General features: G+C 35.3%; 1 protein-coding gene across 26 annotated transcripts in view; it reads right to left on the reverse strand.

The window, feature by feature from the left end:
• The window catches only part of NRXN1 (neurexin 1), a 1,115,712-nt gene that overhangs the window by 292,630 nt on the left and 799,161 nt on the right, over positions 1–23,921 (reverse strand). For all 26 annotated transcript variants that reach the window (XM_049115892.1, XM_049115890.1, XM_049115886.1 and 23 more), the window contains one exon: positions 19,792–19,973. In XM_049115892.1, the coding sequence (XP_048971849.1) occupies positions 19,792–19,973 (182 nt within the window). The remainder of the gene's footprint in view (positions 1–19,791; positions 19,974–23,921) is intronic.

The following is a 23,921-nucleotide window of genomic DNA, read 5'->3' on the forward strand; positions in this document are numbered from 1 at the left end:
TTGAAATAAGAAGACCTGAATTCTGATCATCGCTCTTCTTACTATGCATGTCATTTAAGTTCTCTAGACTTTAGTTTCCTTATTCATGAAATATACCCAATAAAAACTGCTTTTTAGACCTTTGGGGTTTTTTCTAAAGATTATGTATAAAATGATTTGAATAAAAAATGGCTTGAACATAAAACAATATATAAATATGAGATCATCATATTAATAATAGAAAATCAAGACAATATGAATATACTATGCATAATCAAAGTTTTATTTAGCAGGTAATTATTATCACATAGTCAAACCTTTGTTTAGCAATTATTTTTGCCTATTCTTTAATTCAACTGCATGTATCCTATAGTTGCCCAACCATAATGCCTTACGCAAAGTGGAGTATCCAAAGAAAATTTTAGCAAGTGCATAATTGGCATGTTCTTCTGATTCCCCAGGCAATATTCAGATGGTTTAGGTGCTAAGAGCAAGTGCAACAAACAATCCTTTTTTGGGAACAATAGTTGTAAAAATAGGGCACTTAAAAGTAGTTATAATATAAAATATATCAGACTGGAAATTGGTCCAAATTTGTCACTTGAATATTTAAATCCTATTAGGTAACTCCTTAGAGAACAAAACATCTATCAATAAATTATCAGACATAAAAGTTAGGTTCACAAATGAGTGTGGCTAAACTTCAGATTAAATTGGTAAATATTTAAAGGGACTAAAAATGCTTCTAAGTATAAAAAAAGTAGAGGGAGTGGACGCAGCGAGAAGATGATGTCAGAAAAGTTATCCTTTTATACTTATAAGCTAAAAGGGTTAAAAATCATGTCTATATTTTTACTGTTTTGATGCTTATAAACATTGTAATATTTATTAAACTGTATTCAAATTTGATGCTCTACTATGAAGTAGCAATACATATGGAAAAATTGGTCCAACTCAAAAATTTTGATTTTGAAGTTGCATGAATAAATTGTATTTACAAGTTCAACTCATATATCATAACTACTTAAAAACTAGAATTATAAGGCAGAATTATTCTCTTTGAATCACTTTTCTAAAAATATTTATTAATTTATTTGAGAGAGAGAAAGAGAACAAGAGATCAAGTAAGCATGAGGTGAGGGGGTAGAGGGAGAGAGGGAATCTCAAGCAGATTCCCTACTGAGCATGGAGCCCCATGCAGGGCTCAGTCCCATGACCTCATGATTATGACCTGAGCCGAAGCCAACTGAGTTGTACACAACCAGCTGAGCCAGCCAGGTGCCCTCTGAATCCATTTTTACCTTCCTGATACCAAATCAAGAGATTCTACAATATATACATATTTTATAATGTAAATGAGCAGAGATTTGGACATCCCAAAAGATATTTTCTCATTCTTAGCGTTCTGTTTTCAAGCCATTAAAAAACAAACAAAAAAACAAAATCAGAGTGCTTTACTGAGCTCAGGAAACCACAGTCTCTGGGGATAAGAGAACTCCCACACTAATTTTCTTTATATGTTGTAAAATAAAAAGTTCACTCAAGTTTTAATGATCAATGGCACCATGTTAACATAATTTCAAAGAAAATATTTCATAATTGTGGGTAATTCCAAACATGGATCTGCTATCCTCTAAGATGAGATTTCAAGTCCAGAGTAATCATAAGGTTTAAATTACACATAGTATATTGTAAAATATTATTATTATTTTTAGAAAGTGAAGAAATATCTATGACAGAACCTATTTTATGTGTTGGCAGGCTCTAAAAGATGTGGCTAAAAATAGCTTCTTCATAATGTCTGAAGGGTCAAAAGCAATGACCTTGTCATGTTCCTGGCAATCCTGGTATATAAGACCTGGGTCAGATACTAGTGAAGATTAATATGGTAATTAGAAAGGGATCAGAAGTGTTATTACAGCAAAATAGATCCAGCATAAGCAATGCCTCCTAATACTGTTAATATTCTCCACATTTTTCTCTCAATCCTTGATTATGAGCATCACAATACATATATATTATAGATTAACTTTTGCTAATGTTAAGAATAGCAAAGACAGTTTAAAAGTAGTAAATTTATTCCTAACTACATCTTTAAATAGTATGTTTAATGTGTATATCAGAATTATAGTAAAATATTAAGCATGATTCAACACTACTGCTATTACTGTTTCTGTGCCCACTGAATTAGTTGAACAACCAAGGGACTGGAACAACCAAAACCTGGAAAAATCCCGGAAATCACAGGACTATCATTTATCTGGCTGGATGTACAATTACCTTAAAACTTTTTGTCAAAGTATGTAATTAAACAACCCTCCCCCCCATAAATAGGGGTCAATTCTCAATGTGGATCATCTTTTAGAAATGCCTAAAGATAAGGACAAAATCAATTATAACAGGGGACCCAAAACATTAGTCCTAGGATAGTATGGGATACAGCATTCTGTGGATCTGTGTAACAAGTCTGTCACCAGAAGGCCCGGTTGAAGGTCATCTTTATAACCTTTACAAGCTTCAGGATGTTACTTGAAGTTTCCCTATAGTAGGACACCACTTATACACTCGTTAAAAATCTTGATGCTTCTCTTCTTTCCGTTCCATTGTTATTGAAAAACAAGATAAGATGCTTCCCATTTAACTATTCATCCAGAAAATATTTTCCAATGCCTACTATGGGTTATATTCAAGGACACACAATAAGACACCTCATGCTATATCTACCCTTAGCTTGTATTATTCTCAGTGCCCCCCACCTTGCTTACTTTTGTGTATTTGGCAAATTCCCCGCCCACACATGCCTGCCACTACCTCCTCTGCAAAGTTGCTCCTGAGGCAATGAAGTAAAATTCACAATTCTTTCTTTTATGCTACTAATGTAAGTTCCTGTCCTATTATTGTCTTTATTACATAACTTAAAAATCCTTTCTTTAAATGTCTGTCTTCAGATACTTTGTTTTGTGACTTCAATTTTACTGAAGCATGTGCAATCTTTTATCCAAACTTCTTTCCTAAGAAACTAACAAGGTTTGGTGAGTTAAGGTCCTCAATAAATGATTCACGAATGAAAGGCTCCCTACTTCCGGTGGGGATTGAATGTCTATTAGCTCTAAACATCCTTCTGGAGAGATCTCCCCACTTCTGGTATGGACCCCATTCTCCCTGTAAAATGTAGATGATTCTCTCAGAATGGAATGACATCCCACCACAGTACTCTAAAGACTTGACTGTGTTCTCAATAAGGTACAGTACCTTTATTTCCTTCAGATCACAAAGTCTTTCAGTATGCTTCATATTCAACTACCATTATACCCTCCCCCAGACCCATGATTTTGGAGAGAAAGACATTTGTGTATCTTGGATTCCAAGACAGAATCTAAACCTACAGCAAGCCACAGCAGTATGATCCATTTACTTTCTAAAAATTAGGATTTGTAGTCTTTAATGAGGAGTCAGAGAACAAGTGAACATCTAAGTGAACTATCTTTCCAGACCTTTGAAACTTATCAGGGATCTGAAAACCTCAACTTTTTGGACCTAGTAACATTTTAAATTGACCTTAACTTAAAAGCACAGAGATTCTTGTTTTATATATGCAAAACAAGAATGCCCTTTCCAAAAACATTTAGCTTAATTCCATATTTTAAAATAGTTTCAGAAAGAGACATACCAACAGCTTTTAAATTTGTTATTCACCATTGAGTAAATCCTATGAATTCGGGTGTTGGCTTCATTTGTAACGTTCACCAAATGTACAAAACTTCAGTAGTTACAGGTTTTATCCCCTGAGAGAATAGCTATCATGTTTCAAAGATTCATTTGCATTTTAAATGGGGGTGATATGCTTTCCTTATATTCAAATGGACTTAGAGCCATCTCTCCATCAGGCATAGCAGAAGACAAATAGCTACATCTAGCTGTCTATCTAACTTTAGAATTCCTCAAGATGACAATTTGTTTTGTGACTAACTGCATCTGTATGTTATCCACATAGTTTTCACTATTTTAAATATCATCTTCCTATGTACCATTTTGAGAGGGAGAATAACATTCTGGTTGGTATATAAGACTCAGGGTTTGGAAATAATAACTCTTACACAGAATATGAGAATTTTACCAAAAGATTGTCAATAAGCCTAGGTGATGAAAAAGCCTTGGGAGCTTAGGTTTACATTAACTCCTTATTTTCAACAACCAAATCAAATGTAAAAAAGTGATTAGTGAGACACCTGTATCCTTAGCATAAAATGTAAAAACAAGGTTCTATCAAGAGCATGCTAAATATCTTATCCTATCGTCCCACTCTAAAGATATTTCAGCCCTTCAGTCCTATTGACCAGAAAAGAGACATTGAAGTGACCACTTATTTAGGAATAGTTTCTTACAGGCATGCCTATATGAATTATGTGAATTATGAGTCACACTAGGAGAAAGCAGTATCAGCCCAACTCCCTGAGGTTTACCATTACAACAGAGAAAAGTCTGAGTGGAGGAAAACACTTCACCACTCCTCCAATGGAAAGAAATTAATTCACCCAGTTGTGCAAACCTAGAGGGCTACCCTGAATTCAATGAATTAGTGTGGTTGTTGAGGCAAAGATAGATTGTGCATAATAACCATGAGGCCAGGAAAAGACGGAGCACTGTGAGTGCTTAAACAGATTCTAGGTGGTGATTATGCAGACCCTGCTGAAGTAGATGGTCGATAAAGATGCAGAACTGCAACCACTTTGTCTCTTTCAGATAATTGATAATTGCATTAGGACATTCCATAAGATCTGAACCAAGCTCTTTAACATTTTAGATTTCATGACAGTATAATTCCCTCACCACACAAACCACACTAGAAATCCTTGAAGTTCAATAAAATGTATCCAATTTCAACAATTTTACAGTTTTCAATGTAGCTGCACAGGATCTTTGGTAAAATCTATTTCGAATGGTCCATTATCAATTCCTCATCTTTCTGTGAATCTCAAAATACATTAGCTAGACAGACATCTTATTTTAGCCTTAGAGTATATATCATTTTTGTTTTTTTTTCCAGACACGAGCAATTAAAGGATTGGAAAATAGCTCATGGAAAGCTCCAAAGAATTGACCCTCAGAGAGCAAATCTTGCAACACCAAACAACCTCAATTTCCCTTGGGCATCTCTGCTGACAAGAGTTACTGCTAGTTAAGTAAAGCAACTAGAAGATGGATACACAAACCATCACAATTAAATAACCTACCTTACTACATAACTAATATTTTCTGAGAAGCTGATTGCTGGAATTTTCTTACCAATCTAATGCTTCCACATGACACACTGCAGAGTCTCTGTGAAGTTGGTGCTCTATCCATCTTATATTGAATACGTGTACTTTACTGATATGCAGTTCTCTGTGTTATGTGTCTTACCCAGTCTTGCCCAGTTACTTTATTTTAGAATCTCACAGGCTTTGTATCTTGAAGCCAAACAACCTGTTGGAAATAAGCAGCAGAGAACAGAATCTCTCTTATCTGCTTGCTGCCTAACAAATCAAAACACACTGAAATCTGGGATTATTAGAGAAGGTTTGGGATAAAGAAATAAAATAAAAACTGACTTGTCAAATGGGACTCCCTGCTGCTCAGTACCATGTGTTGCCATAGCAAGATGCATCTGTTCAGCTATTAAATATGTTAGTGAATATGATATAGACAGCTGTGGCATTATCAAATATTCTCAGTGCCTATTAAACTCCACAGTTACACATTTTAATTTTACCTTTCATTAGTAAAACTCAAGGTGGTAGCACCTTGCAAACAATTTAAAAAGTTCAAAGAAAAACTATCATTTGGGTTATATGTTGCATGTTTAAATTATATTAATGTATTACTAATAAAAATTGGCAAGGGAACTAAAATATTCTCGAATTTCAAATGTGGTTCTATCAGCTGTGATTTAGCCCATAATGGATGCAATAAGACTGAAGTAAATAATCATGTGTAGAATTTGAAGAACTTACATAGCTACATCTTTTTCCCCCCTTCTGAACATTTACTTCATTCAGTTTCATCTTAGCCATTACCAAATGGCACACACCATATGAGCTGGTCCCTTGATGTAATCCACTTTCTGAGATTGAGAACTTTCTCTTTTAAATGAGCTATCAAGAGCTAAGACATCTATGCCTTACTAAACGCTTAACAGCAGAACATAGCTATTGTTACTCTGTTTGTTATATTAAGATTAACCACAATAATGTTGACAATATTCATACATTTAAAAACCTGTCACGTTCCACTGCTGTTGCACAAGTCCTGGGAACTGCATGATCAAAATAAGAAGTGACTAGGGGCAAAATGAAGAATTATGGAATGTGTAGAAGGTGAAGAACACAGAGGCAGACTGAAATGAGTACTGCCTCCCACTGGGACTTTAACCTCTTGCCTGCCTGGCTCTTCAAAAACTGTGTAGCTCTGCATTCCTAAAAAGAGCTACATGATTCATGAACTTGTTATCCAGCCTCCTTAGCCCACTGCTGTTCTGAGAATGTTATCAGAATATGAGAAATTGTGACCAAAGTTAAAGGGGGTTTGGTATCAGCTCTAAACCAATGTTATTATTAAAATGTAAACACACTCAAACAGGTCAGAAAGGAAAATCATTTCTCAATTCCTTTAAGAAATGATGAGGGCAGTTTGTACTTATATTAAAATGCCCCATTTGTGACATACTTATATAATTATTGGTGGGAGTGTTTGATGGTACAGTGTTCTTAGAGGACTATCCTGTACTAAATATAGTGGCTCTGCTTGTAGGAATTTATATTCCTAAAAAAATTATACATATGAAATAATCTTTTTACAAAATTAAGAAAACTTTTATCCTTTGAAATACTAAAGATTCTGAAACAATTAAAATGCCCATCAATAGGGAATGATTGGATAAATTACAGTGTATGTGTGCAATAGGATATTATGAGGTAAATATGAGATTATATGCTCTATTATATGCTCTAAAATGGAAAGATGCCCAAAATACACTAAATAAGAATAATCAAACTGGGGAATAGTATGTATCATAAAGAAACATTTTAAGAATGTTTTAAAGAATGTTTTTTAGAGAATGTTCAGGGGCATCTGGGTGGCTCAGTGGTCAAGCATCTGCCTTTGGCTCAGGTCATGACCCCAGAGTCCTGGGATCGAGTCTTGCATTGGACTCCCTGCAGGAAGCCTGCTTCTCCCTCTGCCTATGTCTCTGCCTCTCTCTCTGTGTCTCTCATGAATAAATAAAATCTTAAAAGAAAGAAAGAATGTTCAGGTATGTCAGCACATATATAACTATTTACACATGTAAATGAAAGAAAAGAAATATATATGGATATGCCAAAAATTAAAGATTAGAATTTCAGACACCACAGTGACAAGGTTGCTACATTACAGGCAGTTTTTACCTTTTATTCTCATCGTATTTAAATTTTTCAAAAAGTACTTTCATGATCTAAGAAGATAAAATTTATTAAAAGTATTTTTTGTGGAAAATAAATAGAGACATAGGACAACAAATAAAATTCAACTCCCTCTCAACAGCCTGTTATAAAATATTATTGGCCTTGTGGACCCAATTCTATGCATCACTAATCTATTGAATCCAGTTTATGTCTAGACGGAAGAACGAAAAAAAAGCAGTAAATAAAAAGAAGACAGTTAAATAAAAGAAATAAAGTCTACGGAGGAGAAAGATCACTGAAAGTTAATTATGAATGGTTATACTATGGTCTTCTCATAGTAATGAACAATATCTCCGTTTCAATTTGAAATACCAAAAAACATCCCAGCCACTTCATTTATCCAACACTTTACAATACTAATATAAAAATAACCTGCAGGGCTCTGGAATCAGGCATTGGGAGGAGGGTAAGAATTTACAACCTATTTCTACACCCGAAATTTCTCTGCAATGTCTGTCCTTTAAAGAACAAATGAACTCGGTTCTGAACCCCACATGGCAGGCTACCTGACCCCGCTTCACATGTAACTGCTACAATTTCAGCCCCATTTCTCTGCGGATTCTCTGTGGGAAACGCAGCCTCCAAAGCCTGGCTTTGACTGCTAATTAACAATAATGAACAGGATGACATACTTTTCCTTTGAAGACTTCTGTCAGGAAGATGTCCAATCAGCAAGAAATACAGGCAATAGATATATTCCCTGTCTCCCTCCCCCTCATTTACATGCTGAGATACACAGAGGCCTAGTCAAAAAAAAAAAAAAAAAAAAAGTAGGACAAGCTGTCTAGGCTTTAGGCATTAGCTTAAGAACCTGGGGAAAGGCTAGAAGTTGCTGGTCCAGCCAGTTTCCAGAGCACTGCAGGTTATTTTTATATTTATCTCCACAGAAGGCCAATAATCTTGTGGCAGTATTAGTTTTGCCCGATATTTAGGCATGACTCAAAAAATAGCAATAACACTTACTAATTCCACCCATTGAAAGTATTTTAATGCCAAATATCACATGTTCCGTCATGGCACTCTACCATTAATTAGTGAATTCTTGTTAAAGGACACAGAAGCCACCTTGCGCCCATGCTTAAGGAATATCCCGACACAATGTGCAGTAAAGACTCATTGCCTTAGGATCCATAAATTGGTTTGCATCATCATCTGAAAGAGTACCTGAGCTAGCCTGAATCTTTTCTTTGCACAAAAGAAAAATGGGGCTTTGAAGTCAGAACAGGCTAGGTGATTTGGGTCAATTATTTAAAAATGCAGTTTGCTCATCTGTAAAATTGAGATAATAATTCATACCTCAATAGGTTAGTGTGAATATTAAATGAAATATGATTTTTATGCAGAGTGTTTAGCGTCTGATCCATTGTAAGCACTCAATACATGCTAAGTAGTATTGTTCAGTTGTTCTTACTAAGCAAATGAATAGGGCGAGCATGATTTCAGAGGGAAATTTTAACTGTACTTAAGATAATTAATAGTACCTTCAAGCATTTAATATATATTAATTAAAATCATTTTTCAAAGCTCTTTTAATAAATAGAGAATGAATTTCACCTCCATCATTTAAGCACATGTCAGAGGTTAGCACAGCAGGAGAAAAAAAAAAAAAAAAGAAGACAGTCAAATGGCCAGAGTCATGGAGTAATCATCCACGATTACCCTCCACACCATAATCAACTAAAGCTGATTACCACCGAAGGCTCACTTGGTTGCTTTCTCTTTGTCTCTTTCTCTCTTTTTCTCCGGGTGGATTCATCTCTTCTCCTCAAGTTAGAATACAGGGAAATGTATCACAGATGTTTTTGTATGAGTACCCAAAAGAATACAGACAGCAGATAAGAGGCATGCCTAGGCTAGATCTCTGAGAAGTGACTACATTTGGAATTTTGGACCTGAAAGCGGCGCTGGTCTATGATGAAAGATGAAAAACGTTCTTCCTTCCCTCAGAGAATACCGTGTGGATAATGAGACCGTTTTGTGATGGGCCCCAGCACTTGGGCCTCTGCCTTGAGTGTGTAAGCCTCCATAGGTCGTAAACGGGGAGTCCCAGGACAGTGTCACATGCTTTCACGATTATCCCGTGGGAGGCCACCTCATACTCTGCTCTGAGGAGAGCTCCTCTTGTGAGCTCCTGCACTACGATGGAAAACTACCAGCCCTGAAGGAGGGGGAGGGAGGGGACATAGGGAGGCCACAAGCCAAAAAGAAAGGCTCCATGTACTCACACATACGCTTCTTCATCAATACACATTATTGGCATGTATTAATAAGCGTGGTGCTAGTGTATGGAAATAGAGAGATACAAAGGTATAGAATATATGGTCAGTTACCTGGGAAGAGTTCACAATGTAATGAGCTGAAAGGACACAGAAGGAAAGAGCTGTGAGCTGATAAGTAATACAGTAGCATTAAAAACAAAGCGCTACAGTAGGTACCAAGAAGGATATGGTCAGTTTTGCCCTAGGGGACCAAGAAAAGCTTCACAAATATATACAATACATGATCCAAACAAAATAGGCACCAGACTAGGAAGAAGAGGAGGGCAGGTATGAGTGGGAGGAAGGAGGAATATTTCAGAAAGAGAAGCAAGCTTGAACAAAAGCCCTCTGGAAGCTCTATGCTAGCTGACTGCCATTTCACTACCAGTACAGATGGGGTTTTTTGAAAATTGTGCTTCTTTGCCTTTGAAAATATGAATGCCCCAAATGTACAAGTAAGACTAATTACAAAAGTTGGCTAGCTGATTACAAAATGGTTGAGGCAACTGGTCAACCAGATAACTTTCTATGTATTTAGCTAGGAGATTGTTTATGTAGCTGGTATCTGGAATCCTCAGTAATTCATGTGCTATGTGGTATGCTAAGAGCTAAGGTTGTCTGACTTTATAAACTGGATTCAAGCAGAGTCATCAGCTGTAACCCGAAGAAGGACTGCCTCCTCTATTTCTCCTACCTGCCCCACTCATGGAAGGCCAACAGGTTAAGCCCATGAGCTCAGGAGTCAGACTGTCTGAGTTCAGATTCTGGCTTTATTCATCAGCTGTGTGACCTGTGCCTCTTCTCCTTATTACTCTAATGTGAATAATAATTTTTTTCTCATTGGGTTTTTCTAAATATTAGATGGGATAACACATGTAAACTTAGAAATAGTTATGAGATTATTAATTGCTTTTATCAAAAGCCACATTAAAGACTGCTTTGTAGAGTTTAAAAACCTTTAATTGTGCCTTTATGGCATGAAGGTTTGAAATACCGGCCTATGCCTGTATATTGTGGCTAACATATCCACTAAAGATGAAATTTATTCATTAAATTCTATGCTACTTAAGGTTAAAGCCAGGCCTCACTTTACTATGTATTCCCAGTGCCTTGAAAGGTGCTTGTGGGGAAAAATAAAATAAAAAGGTCAGATGCATGAATTAAAGAAAGAACATGTGTGAGCTGCAATGGAAGTGGCAGGGGCAGGAACTGGAAAATAAGCCCAGATTATAAGCACTCACTGAGGCCAGCTGAGGAGTTTGTCTTTTGAGCTATTTGTATTATAGGCCAGTAGTTCCCCAACAGAACCAGTAAAGGTGTGGTTCACCAGACACTTGCCTCAAGATCCCAATCTATAAGGATGCAACAAATACATTGGAAATACGCCAGTAGTTAGCTCATATTTGCATCTGTAACTCATGCCGAAGAAGTTAAATATAAACTGATTTCTCCTGAAGGAGACCATACCCTTGACTGGAGCAGTGCTGACCTATTGCCCTAGAACATTTTCAGAATGCACACATGCAGTTTAAATTGGCAGATCCTGTAGAATCAAAAGATTATTTCAATATTTTTTTTCTCATTAGCTAAATTCCAGCCTTAAGCTGGGCTCTAGGAATACAAAGGTGAACAAAATAGATCAAAGTCCCCGCTCTCTTGATGCTTACTGTTGCTCAGCATCTCACTGTTCAACACGAATGGAGAATTGGCCATTGGAATTTAATCACTTTAGTCTGAATCCAAAATTTTGCATAAGTCACAAAATTGCCAACAAAACCAGGGGTGAGTACAAAGATGACAAAAAAAAAATAGTAAAGAGTATTTTGCCAATTTTTTTTTCCAGACAATTGACTATGCTTTGTCCCAGAGAAGTAAAGTACCAAGTGTCTGTATACACAATTTTGATAAACAGAAACAATACCTCCTCATGATAAAAAGCAGGGGTGGGGGGTGCCTGGGTGGCTCAGTTGGTTAAGCACCTGTCTGTAGCTCAGGTCATGATTCCAAGGCCCTGGGATCCAGCCCTGCATCATAAGGCTCCCTGCTCAACAGGGTATCTGCTTCTCCTTCTCCCTTTGTCCCTCTCCCAGATCATGCATGCTCTAGCTCTCTCTCTCTCTTTCTCTCTCTCAAATAAATAAAATCTTAAAAAAAAAAAAAAAAGAACATCTGGCATGGATTCCAGCAGTCTACCCATGACTGTACCCTTTCCCTCTCTCCTCAGGGAGATTATGTCTCAACTCTTTTTTTTTTTTTTAAGATTTTATTTATTCATGAGAGACACACAGAGAGAGGTAGAGACATAGGCAGAGGGAGAAGCAGGCTCCTTGCAGGGAGTCCAATGCAGGACTTGATCCCAGAACACAAGTATCACATCCTGAGCTGAAGGCAGACACTCAACCACTGAGCCTCCCATGCGTCCGTGTGTCCTAACTCCTTGCCTGCTAACAAGACTGGTCTGGGATGGGCATGGATTCCTTATTCAGTCTGTTAATTTGAAACTTCTCCATAATATTATGAGAAACATTCCTGGAACTTTGTGAGAAAGAGATTACGTCAGAAGAGTAAGCATGAGAGAGATGTCAGGCTTAAAGCTATCATTGTTAGTGGATATATGGTTGGGAGATGGTGACTTCAGTTTTTAATGTGGTAACTTTGAGGTGCCCATAAGACATGCAACTGGAAATGCTGAGTGTAGTCATCAGAGGGGAAGTCAGGACAGAATTATTTGGGAGTGGGCAGTCTACATATCTTAGCTAAACTTCAGAGTAGAATTTTAGGAATATTAAGATCAACTTATTTTTACAGACCAAAAAAGCTCTAAAAGTCCATTAAATTTTTATCTTTCACCAAAGAGCTTTTCTGGTCTGTCAGTCTTGTATTTCTACTCTTTGCTGGACAGGAAGGTTTAGAAGGAAGTGTTTTTCTTGGTAGGAAAAGCCCACCATTAAAGCGTCTTCTCAGAATTATAATCAATAGGATTCTCTTCCAGGACTCTGCTTGTCAGCAGAAAGTTAAACAGCTAGTCCTCCTGGTCCTCTAGTAGGACACGGGCCTCTCTGTCTTGACCTAAGAATGCTATCCAGCATACTATCCCCCAAAGTGCATGAGGACAACATAAATTGGATTTCACAGCTCTGAAAGTATTTGTTTTCATCAAAATAACTTTCTCAAGCTCAGTGAACATTATCTCCGTTTCTTTCCTCCTGATTTAAAATGTAGATTATTCATGCCTACTATTAACTTGAGTGTCCCTTAGTATATTCACCGAGGTCATTTCCTTCCTTTGTTGAAATGAGCTGCCTGTATCTAGTGGCCCAACATCAGCTTTAATAGGACTCCACTGCCATAGTGTCACTTTCATCTTGTTTCCTGATCAGTGGTGGACATGTTTGACATGCTGTTTGCATTTTTAAACTGTTACTCTCACGCATTTTGCTTATGGCTTTCAGTGGGGTTTTTGTGCAATAAAAGGAGTTTTCCTGATCAGTGTACAGATGACACCTAATTCAGTATGCATTCCCTAAACTAGTTCTTAACCCTCAAGCAATGTCTTCATTACTCTTTTTCCATCAAACTATATTGGGTTTAGACTTCTGCAAAGCCAGAATCCTTAATAACCTGTTTTCATGTGCTTTCCTTGTTGTCACTGGGTGTAGAGCCTGCTTAAGATTCTCTCTCTCTCTCTCCCTCTGCCTCTTCTCATTGCTTTCTCTCTATCTCTCTCAAATAAATAAATAGAACTTAAAAATGAAAAATGGATTAATAAATTTCATTGGAGTAGAAGGATGAGTATAGAATTATGGGAAAATGGACCTGAAAATGGAAATTAAGATCAGAATATTAAGGACATAAAATATTAGACATAGACTGTGACTTTACCTATACAGAGTTGGGAGGCATCAATGTGAAATAAGTGAATCAAAGACACATTTTAGCAAGTTACCCTAATATAATTGCATAAAATGGCCTGGAAAGTAATCAGAATAGAGACAGAAAGATAAGTCTAATTGGTAAGTACATGGACTGAGGAGATGTGTACAGAGATAGTTGTTCTGGTTCTCTTTTATTAAACTTAACAGCAATGGAACTTCAAAGAAAGAAATAATTCTAGAAATATAGAAATTATGTTCAGAGAATTACTAATGCATCAAAGGTAACAACCGGTAAATCAGAAAATGATAAATTGAATTAACTTCCAAGGAGAAAGGATGAGAGAGTAGTCTGTATTGATGCACTTGACCACACCTGTCCCCCAAATAGAGATTGCTTTAAGATATCTGGATAGCACTTAAGCCAACAGAACTATGACCATCACTTCCCCCATTTCTCCCAAAGATAACCTGCATCCTTCATACCTCAGAAGCTGGAACAAAAATTTTACAACACATGGTAAAATGACATCATTTTAGTCTTTCTTTAAAAATTCTAGCCAAAAAGACCACATGCTCTCAAATTCATGTAAGAAGCAAGAAAACAAAACCAAAAAAAAAAAAAAAATCTACTGATATGATTAACAAGGTCAAATTTAGACATTATATGGCAAAGTGAAACTTCTAAAATAGGTGAATTGGTTGGTTAGAAAGAAAATTTCAGATGGAACATAATTTAAATTCAAGAAACTCTTGTGAAAGAATAATTGGGTTTTATCTTGTTGATACAGGTATGCACTCATGTATAATTACTGACTCTAAAAAGATGTCTTTAAATTTAGTTTTAATAAAGCAGTATTATAAAGTATAAAATACATTATTTATTTATTAAGTAAAGTTTATTAAACCAAATAAAATGGAGAGATGCAGAAAAAGATAAAGTGTTGACAATGTCACTGATATTGACAAGTTATTTTGGGACAAGTAATATTTACTCCAAATATATTATGCTTCTAGTCCATACTAAAAACCTCTGATCAAAAGGTGTATTTCTAAATCAAAATCAATTAAGAGCCTGGTTTCAAAAATAAGGCTTCTGACCCAGGAAAGTACAAAGAAGAAACACTTACAGCAAATATGTACAACAATTCACTAATCAAATTTGCAATGCTCTTTCATGCTCTCAAGATGAAAGAATTTCAAAGAACACTCTTCACTCATCCTTTCCACCACCCTCCACACATTTCCTCTGGTCAGAACCAGTGCATACGTTAATATTCATGGCAGTGAGTGAGCACACATTTGCACTAGCTTTCTTCTGTAAGTCAAAGAGGGGTTAAATAATTTCTAATTAATGTTGCCACACTAATATATATGAGATGTTTTCTCTAGAGTGACAGCACTGCTAAAATTTCTATGTATATCTTATAAATTGATTTTTTAAATGAATTTAATTTTTTTGCTTATTGTTTCTAAGAATTATTTTACTCAATATTGGTTAAATAATCTTTAACACTACTAATTTAAATGTGTACAACACCCTACAGCTTAGAAGTCTCTTCTTTATATTATTTTTCTTAAAAACCTATCATCTATTTATCTTCTTAGAAAAATACAGATAGAAAGTTAAACTGCAAGAGGAAGACATGGAGATGAACCAAGATAGAGTCATTTTGGGACAAAGTATGCTTACTATAAATAATCTAAGCTACCTGGTGACCAGGATCCCATTTGGCTCATTCATTCATTCATTCATTCATCCAACAAATATTTATTGAGATAACTACTAAGTGGTAAGCTCATTTATTTTTGTATCCATAGAGTCTAACATAGGCCTGGGCCATACTAGTTGCTCAGAAAATTTTTCTGGATAGGCTTCAAGCATGTACTGAAATGAACAATGAAAAGCCACATTTTTACACTATGTTATGCTTCTTATTAATCATCATTATTATCAAATTATGTTCTCTGTCATTAGACAGTTTATCTCTATTGGAAAATAATGGGCAGATATGAAATGACTAGAGAACAATTCACGATAAAAGTGAGTTATAATAAATGAGATAATTACTAAGGAGAGATAATCATTCATCCAACAAAAATTCCCACCACACACTTCCTTTAAACCATCAACGACCATAATCAATTCTTACTTGAAGATTCAGAAAACAACATCAATAAAAATATGCAACTTTTCAATACTATAGCTACTGCATATCAAATACTACATTTTTTCCATGTTACAAACAAGTGTTAAAATACTTTCTTTGAGCTAGATAGGAACTAACCTGTACCTGTGACCTCACATTAGCTAATGAAAAATTGACTGTCTATTCTTCACCTAAGCCATCATATTTTCAATATATAATTCATTAATTCATTCATTATTTCAGAAAGTATTTATTGAGTACTTGTATTCTAGGCCCTATCCTAAGTAAATTCTCCTCACTTCATGTATTTATCTTTCCCTCATCCCTCCTAAAACCTTAAAAATTTCAATAGTAATATCATATGGCTTTGAGGTTAACAGTAGTAGCATTAATAGTAATATAATTTTAAAAATCTATAAAAACTAGGCCACCTGAGTCAAAAAAAATTTTATTCCAAGTTGTTGTATTTTTAAAGGTACAATTGATCAAAATTTAAATATGATTTTTCTTTTTTTATATTTTATTTATTTATTCATGAGAAACACAGAGAGAGAGAGAGAGAGAGAGAGAGAGAGAGAGACAGAGACACATGCAGAGGAGGAAGCAGGCTCCATGCAGGGAGCCTGATGTGGGACTTGATCCCAGGTCTCCAGGATCACGCCCTGGACTGAAAGCGGCGCTAAACTGCTGAGCCACCCGGGCTACCCTATGATTATATTTTCAAGTTAAAGTCAAACATAATCATTCTGATAAAATGGGATGTCATCAAATATTCACATCTTCATCGAAATTTTATGTCAATCATATTTTTAAGGTTATCTAATTGAAAAAAAATAAAAAATAAAGCTATCTAATTGAAATGGCATTGTACATTTCAGCAAGACTGGAGTACCTTTACAGGAGAACAACTTATTGGTTAATTTACTAAGGGTAGAAATGCAATTCTTAAAGATTAGTACAGAGTTTATATTTGGCTGACATTGAAGGTTTACAGAAGTTTTTCTGGCCGTTCAGTGGCTAATAATAACTAACTTTATAGATAAGACATATCACCTATGGTACTAATCAGGTTAATTTTTAAATCAGGTACATTCATAAACCAAAATCAAACAACACTAATAAACTACAAATCTTGTTTTCCTTTTAGATTTCTAATCTTGAAAGAAGTAGAAGAAATAATCTGATGGAAATTAGGATAAATTGAAAGGTACCTAAATAATATGATAAAATAGGGTCTTAAAATTTTCAAATCTAAGTATTATTATCAAGAATACTTCTATCACCTGCTGTTAGCAACTTTGGTCCCTAAACACATCATTCTCTTTCTCTGTTTTTCCTTCCTCCCTCCCTTCCTCTCCAACATTTGTCTTTTTAAATTTCTAACTCCTCCTTCTTTTCCATTTCCCTATACCCACCATTACATGAATTAGAGGTAAACTTCAATAGTGTAAAATACAAAACCAAACCAAACATCACTGGCCTTTTTTTTTTTTAAGATTTATTTTTTTTATTCATTCAGAGAAAGCGAGAGAGAGGCAGAGACACAGGTAGAGGGAGAAGCAGGCCCCACACAGGAAGCCCAATGTGGGACTCGATCCCAGGTCTCCAGGATCACACCCCAGGCTGCAGGCGGCACTGAACCGCTGAGCCACCAGGGCTGCCTCCATCACTGGCCTTTGGTTAATTTTGTTTGTACATTGAAACATGGAAAGAAGTGACTTGTCTCCATATAAGCAACTTGCAGAGTCATTAATAGCTGATCATCATTTGTAAGCAATGAGAGAAAAGGGAGGGAGATAAGCTATAGTTGGCCAGATTTGGACTAAGACAGATAGATACTAGAAGTTGAGATAGGAGGAGTAGAGGTCACCAAAAAGGGGGTTTAGTAAGCCCAGAGAATCAATATACATTTTCTATTTCCCAGTCAAGTACTGGTTCTCAGATCAAGCAAAAGTTTGAAGATAGCTAAACCAAGAGGGAAAAGGTGTTGAGACAAATATTGAATCTAAAGTGAATAGGCAGGCAAACAAGAAGGAGTTTCAGAGAGAATAAGGCCCTCATAGGACAGCTATCAGAAATCTGTGGCAAGTAAAGGAACCACAGAAATTACTGGGCTTTTATGGACACCTAGAAAGTCAATCCATTACGTATGGAGGGACTTTTAAGCCCACATTTGATCAAAATTGGAAAAAAAAAAAATACCCATTCTTATAGACTGAACCCTCTGACCATAAAACAAACAACAGTAGTTGGAGTAATTCAATAACACAGTCCCGTATGATTTGAGAATGATCATTGCAGAGCCTTTTCTCAGGGTAAATGTGTAATTGGTAATGGATCAATAAGTAATTTCTTTCAGGAGGAAAAGCTCTTGTTTTCATTTTTCTTTCTTTTTTTTTTTCTTTAGTTTTTTGAAGTAGCAAGGTTCTTAAATCAGAATGGAGCAAATATATTTAGAAAGTTGAGATTACTCTAAACAGCAAGATTCCTTAGTGCACTAGTTAAGTTTATCTCAACTGATCATTTATTTATGATGCCATAAAAATCAAGATGCTTTCAATTTTGATTGTTAGATATTTGCTGAAAGGCAGTTGAAATTACTTTCCCAGGGTTCCCATTTGACAACTGCATTTTGAATTGAAAATTTACTACGGTTCAATAATGGTTGTGCTGAGGTGGGGTTTTTTTTTTCCCCTTTTCTTCTTTCTAAGATTAGCAATGAATTCAGCTCTTGTGGTCAGTGTAAACCCCTACTCAGATAATTGGAAATTCTAGAAGTCTAGTGGAAAACTAAGAAAATAAATGAATAAAACTTTGAGAATTAAGCCCCTGTAAAAGATCGGTGATAATGTATTTAGGTGTTTGATGGTTTTCCTAATCATTTCAGGATGAACGCCTGAAGGCCAGTTTCTAAGAGGAAAGAATATGTTGACCTAATCAAATTGTCTTCTGAGGCATGTGTGTTGGTAAAGGGAGAAATTATAGGGATAGATGAAAGCAAAACAAACCAAATTTACATAATCATGTGAGACAAAAAAGATAAACTATATACATCAAGGATAAAAAAGGGAAATAGAAAGACTTACACACTTTTGTAACCTCACAGGAGATACAGATTTTCAACTAAAAACTATGATATAAGGAACCCATTAGAGTTTTTGAATATGTGACATTTTCCTATGGTTGTTATTTTTGTATATCAGTAAAATATTAATATCACTTAACAATGAGAGACTGCATGTATTTCTGTGCAAGTATTGCAATAAAATGAGATAAAGAATTATAACTATACAAATGAGTAACTCTTTGAATGTCGATATATGAGGCAGAGTCTCCAAATTATAGTAACTTTAAAAGGTTAAAAAATATCTTTTTATTTATTAACCATAATTTGTCATCTATGATATGCAGGCTAAATTCGTATAGTAGGCTTAGAGTTGGTGAAAAAGGGACCATTCCAGGATATAAATGACAAGAGTCCATTGTATTTTCTTCATACTTATGTATCAAAATGAGCATAAGATGGCATGGAGACAATCTTTTCACCATTTTCTTTTCTATCCCCAATTACCCTTGAAGTTTCCTTTTCTCCCATCCATTGCATGTTAACTTTAGACAATTATTTTTTTCAAGCGAGGAAAGAAATAAGGACACAGTGTTCAGATCTTTTGATGTTACCAGTATTACAACCTGCTTCCAGTCAGATGGAATAGTATCAACAAGGCAATAATTTAGCTTATTAATTGGCAAGTCTGCCTAAAGTCACTAAGAATATGCCAAAATAAATCTTTGTGAACAGAGAATTGAGAGGAATTTACACTTAACAACCAGAAAATATATTTTCTATAGTAAAGAACATTTTTAGCAATAGCTGTAGAACTAAGGTCTTAATACATCTGAAGTGTATTTATATTTTCTGTACTAAAGTGCTGGTTGCTGGGTAGGAGGAACTTCCAAAAGGCAGAATTATAAGTTATTTATAAAACAAAACAAAACAAACAAAAACCAGCAGTAACAAATAAAAGTGGAATCTTATTTATAAAGTACTTACTATATGCAGCTCTAGGTAGTCACCCAGGCCAGAAGAACTGTCCACTCGCACCAATACAGCTTCTTTTTGAACAGTGCTAAACCCTATGGCCAGTCTGTCTGCTCGTGTACTTGGCCGGTCATTAGGAGGCCACTTATACGTAATTTGTCCACCACCTTTGCTAAAGATGTATGTTGTCCCAGCTGGAAAACAAAAACCAAAACCAATTAGTCCAAATAGATCAGGTACAGAACTTCCCTGTATTTGTTATACTGACATATCAGTAAATGATTCAATTTACACTATGGCAAAAAAGAAATACAAAAGTGAAACCATGGCAAAAGCAGTGAGCAAATCATAGATTCCAGTCACACAGGCTCAAGAAAGAGAACAGGGTATTTTTAAAAGAAATATCAAGGCAGCTCAGTTTTTAATATACTCATTAAACTACCAGCAGGTGTTTCCGAACAAATGGAGGATTACAACTTTTTCCATTGAGGAGGACAAGCATGGAATCTAATGGGGTTTTATTTCTCCCTGCTAGTTTTTCAGAAATAGTTTAGTAGGTAACACTGACTTTGGCTGCTTCCAAAAGGAGCAAAAACATATATTAACTTGTTTTTGAAACAATGAGTTACATGTGCATGTGACAGGGTCATAGAGCACAGCAAAGCCAATCATAACAAATACTCTCTTAGTCAACTTTTATGGGGAAAGGGTTCATTCACATATGATAAATCATCTGTCAATGATAACTAATGGACAAATAGTCATAAGCCCCAGGAGTCATGTCAGGAAAATACAGATAATAGATCTCATCAATAGAAGCGAGGTCTTATTTAACAAGCAATATCTAGTAGCTGTCAAACTATCCAGGATCATAAAAAGAGCCATTTTTTTTTCTTCAAAAGTGAATGCGAGCCTTACAGTACTAAGAGTATCATAGCCTTATTTGGTGAGTGCTCAAATTGTACTTTATGGTCTTTATCTTACTTTAAAAAGTTTTGGTTCAAACAAGTTTACTAAGCATCTACTGTCCTGAAGTCCTATCTCACTGCACCACAAAAATTCTATCTCACTAAATGCAATAGAATGGAATCTTTAAGTCAGAACATTTGGAAGAGATGCAAAGATGTATGTGTGTGTTTGTGTGTGTGTGTAAAGGGGGTGGTGCGGGGGAAAGAACTTTCTCCATACTAAATGGGACCACAGACATATTTGCAAAGTTATCCCAGGAACAGGCGTCATTCGGGTATAATTTACAGAGAGTAATAATAGCCTTCCAATAACAAAGGATGTCAGTACATATTTATTGTGTTCTCACTACGTGCCAAAGATGGCAATGGAAGTGATATGAGTAAATATTAAAATTTAGGCCACAGAGCATCTTGTGTTATTAAAAAAAATAGCTTCTACCAAGAGCAAAGCTTATATGTAAAAGGTGTATGTACAGCAGTATGTTTTTAAGATTTCTACACATTAAGTTTCTATCATTACCAAGTTTACCAATTGAATGAAGTTGACTTACTCTCACGTTTGGGTATATTTAATTAAATAGCTGATAATATATTTTTTTCTTTTTCTGTGTTTTGGAGCCAACTGCCCTTTGTATTCTGTCTGAAACATTTCCACAGGCCTTTCAGAAACTCTGAAGACCTCTGCAATATGCCTCCTGCCTGACTGCTTAAAAAGGCCTTGGCATATAGAAGTGACACAAGAAACATGGCAGTATGATATTGAATGTAAAAGTGATTAAGATAGAATCTTGCTATAATGGAATGGTAGAGAGGCTGTGCATTCTCTACTAATTTTGTTTTGGATACCAATGCATGAAAGTAGTTTATCTCTCTCACGTGAAAACAGGTAAGTTGTATTTCAAAGGCTTCAGTCAGTGTGCAAGTAAAGAACATTCAGAATGTAGAGATTTGTGTATCAGATATCCTGGAGCCTACAAGACCATTACTGTTCTACGTCTTCAGAAGCTTGTTACCTGGAATATTGATAAGCAAGAACTATTTGATAAATATTTTTCAGCTTGGTAATTTTTCTCAGATGATTGACTATGAAATGTTTCAATAAAACCTACAGTGATAAAAATTGGACAAGAACATATATGAAAGTGAAGGCTTGTTTAACAGGAGAATGTGGAGGTGACCTGAGTACAGGTATTTGATTACTTTTCTTTCTTATACCTTTTAATTAACTTTGTTCTCTAGTGGCAATGTAGTTTGTATGAATTAAGTCAAATATTCAAAACTAGAGATGCTGCAAAACAATGTAAAACATATCAAAGAATTCAGATCACCAGAGGAAGACAGTAGAGTACAACAAAATATCTTACATTACATAGTGGTTCTTAATATTAAAAATATCACTTTTCCCACAAACTTTCATTTTTTCTCTACTGCTGTATAGAAAGTAGGGTAAGCAGTAGTCCCATGTTACATTTGAGGAAATTCAGTCCTAAAGATTGATGTGTTATCTCAAGTTGCAATCTTGTTTAAGTGGCAGAGCTGGTAAGGAAACCTAGTATCCAGACTCCTACTCCTGTACTTTTTTTTATTACAGAAATGTTTCTGTTATCATAACAAGACAGTCAAGAAAAAGTTAATTGGATGTGTCAGTCTGAATTTATCAAGGCCAACTGTTATCATATTCTAATGTCTCATATCCATAAAGTGACATTTGCACCTCATGATCATATACTGTCCTTTCACCTCACAATGCTTTTAAAAAAAGAAGAATAACATGTAAATGTGTAATGACAGAACATTTAATATACGTAGATTAACATTTCATTTAGGGTATACTTCCCAAACTTAGGGAGCTATGAAAGTTTCTAGATCCTCAGTTACAGAATGTGAGGATAATGACTTAAAGGTTTATATTTTCAGTAAGGTAAATGCCACAATACAAACATCATTGCTCGAGATTTGATTTCATCTCATATTTCAATAAGTGTTAAGGCCTGGCAACTAGCATGCTATTAACTATTCCGTCTTCCTTAAAATGACTTTCCAGTTCTTTAAGTTTCACTGAAACAAAGTAAAAACAATCGTACTACCTTGTGCCAAACAATGTGGTTATTTCTAGCATCTTTTTTTCTACAGATATATCTGGAAAGCAACCTCTCTCCCCTCTTCTTCTGTGTTCACAACAGTGCATTGTATTGTACTCATCAGCATAATTCCATAATAAGTGAGAGAATTAGATGTCTCGTTCTCCCCCTGCCACTCTCTACCTACCTCTATAATCATCCTGGCTTTCTTAAAAGGAAAAAAAAAATATCAAACTCTAAAAAATCTCATATGTTCTTAAACCCCCGTCTATCAAGATAGAAAATTACAGTGTATCCTATTCTAGTAATCTTAAAAATATGACAATACTCCCACATAAAATACAGTGGGTCAGATGACTAAAGTTTTAAAATCTACTTCATTTAGCATGCATTTTTCCAAACAAGGACATGATGTACTTACTATAGCAGATAGCTAAAGAATTAAGAATGTAGGCTCTGAACAGGCCTGAGTTCAAATTTCAACTGAATCACTTACTAGCTACAATGACTTTTACCAACCTATTTATTCTAAGTCTTGGATATCCCATCTGAACAAAATGAGGATACTAACAATATCTACCTCATAGAGCTCCTGTCAAAAATAAAGGAGATATCACACAGTAACACCTTAGACCAATTCCTGGCATATGGTAAGTGCCCAATAAATTTTACATAGAACAGATGGTGCATGTGGTGGAAAGGGGTGTGTGTGTGTGTGTGTATGCGTATGTGCTAAAAATACAAAATAAAGAAAAAATATATAAAATAATGAACGCTGCAACATTGTTGGTTTATTTTAACATAAATTTGAAAAAGTTTGAGTCATTTCAAAGTTGTGTGAAAATCAAATGCTTTTGAAGAAATGACTTTCCTCCATCCCAGTTTTTATTAAACTTTTCAGTATTTCATTCCTTGGATTAGCAATTTTTTTCACATAAACCCATTATATTATTATTTACATTCACTAGTAGTTGACAATGAGAAGGATATTAAATTGTATCACATGGGAGCTTTCATGAGAAAAAGAATATTACTTCATCATCATAAAACATCTAGCATAAGATTTATAGCATGGTGCAAAAAAATTCACTTC

Source organism: Canis lupus, chromosome 10, assembly GCF_003254725.2.
Source record: "Canis lupus dingo isolate Sandy chromosome 10, ASM325472v2, whole genome shotgun sequence".
Classification (NCBI taxonomy): domain Eukaryota; kingdom Metazoa; phylum Chordata; class Mammalia; order Carnivora; family Canidae; genus Canis; species Canis lupus.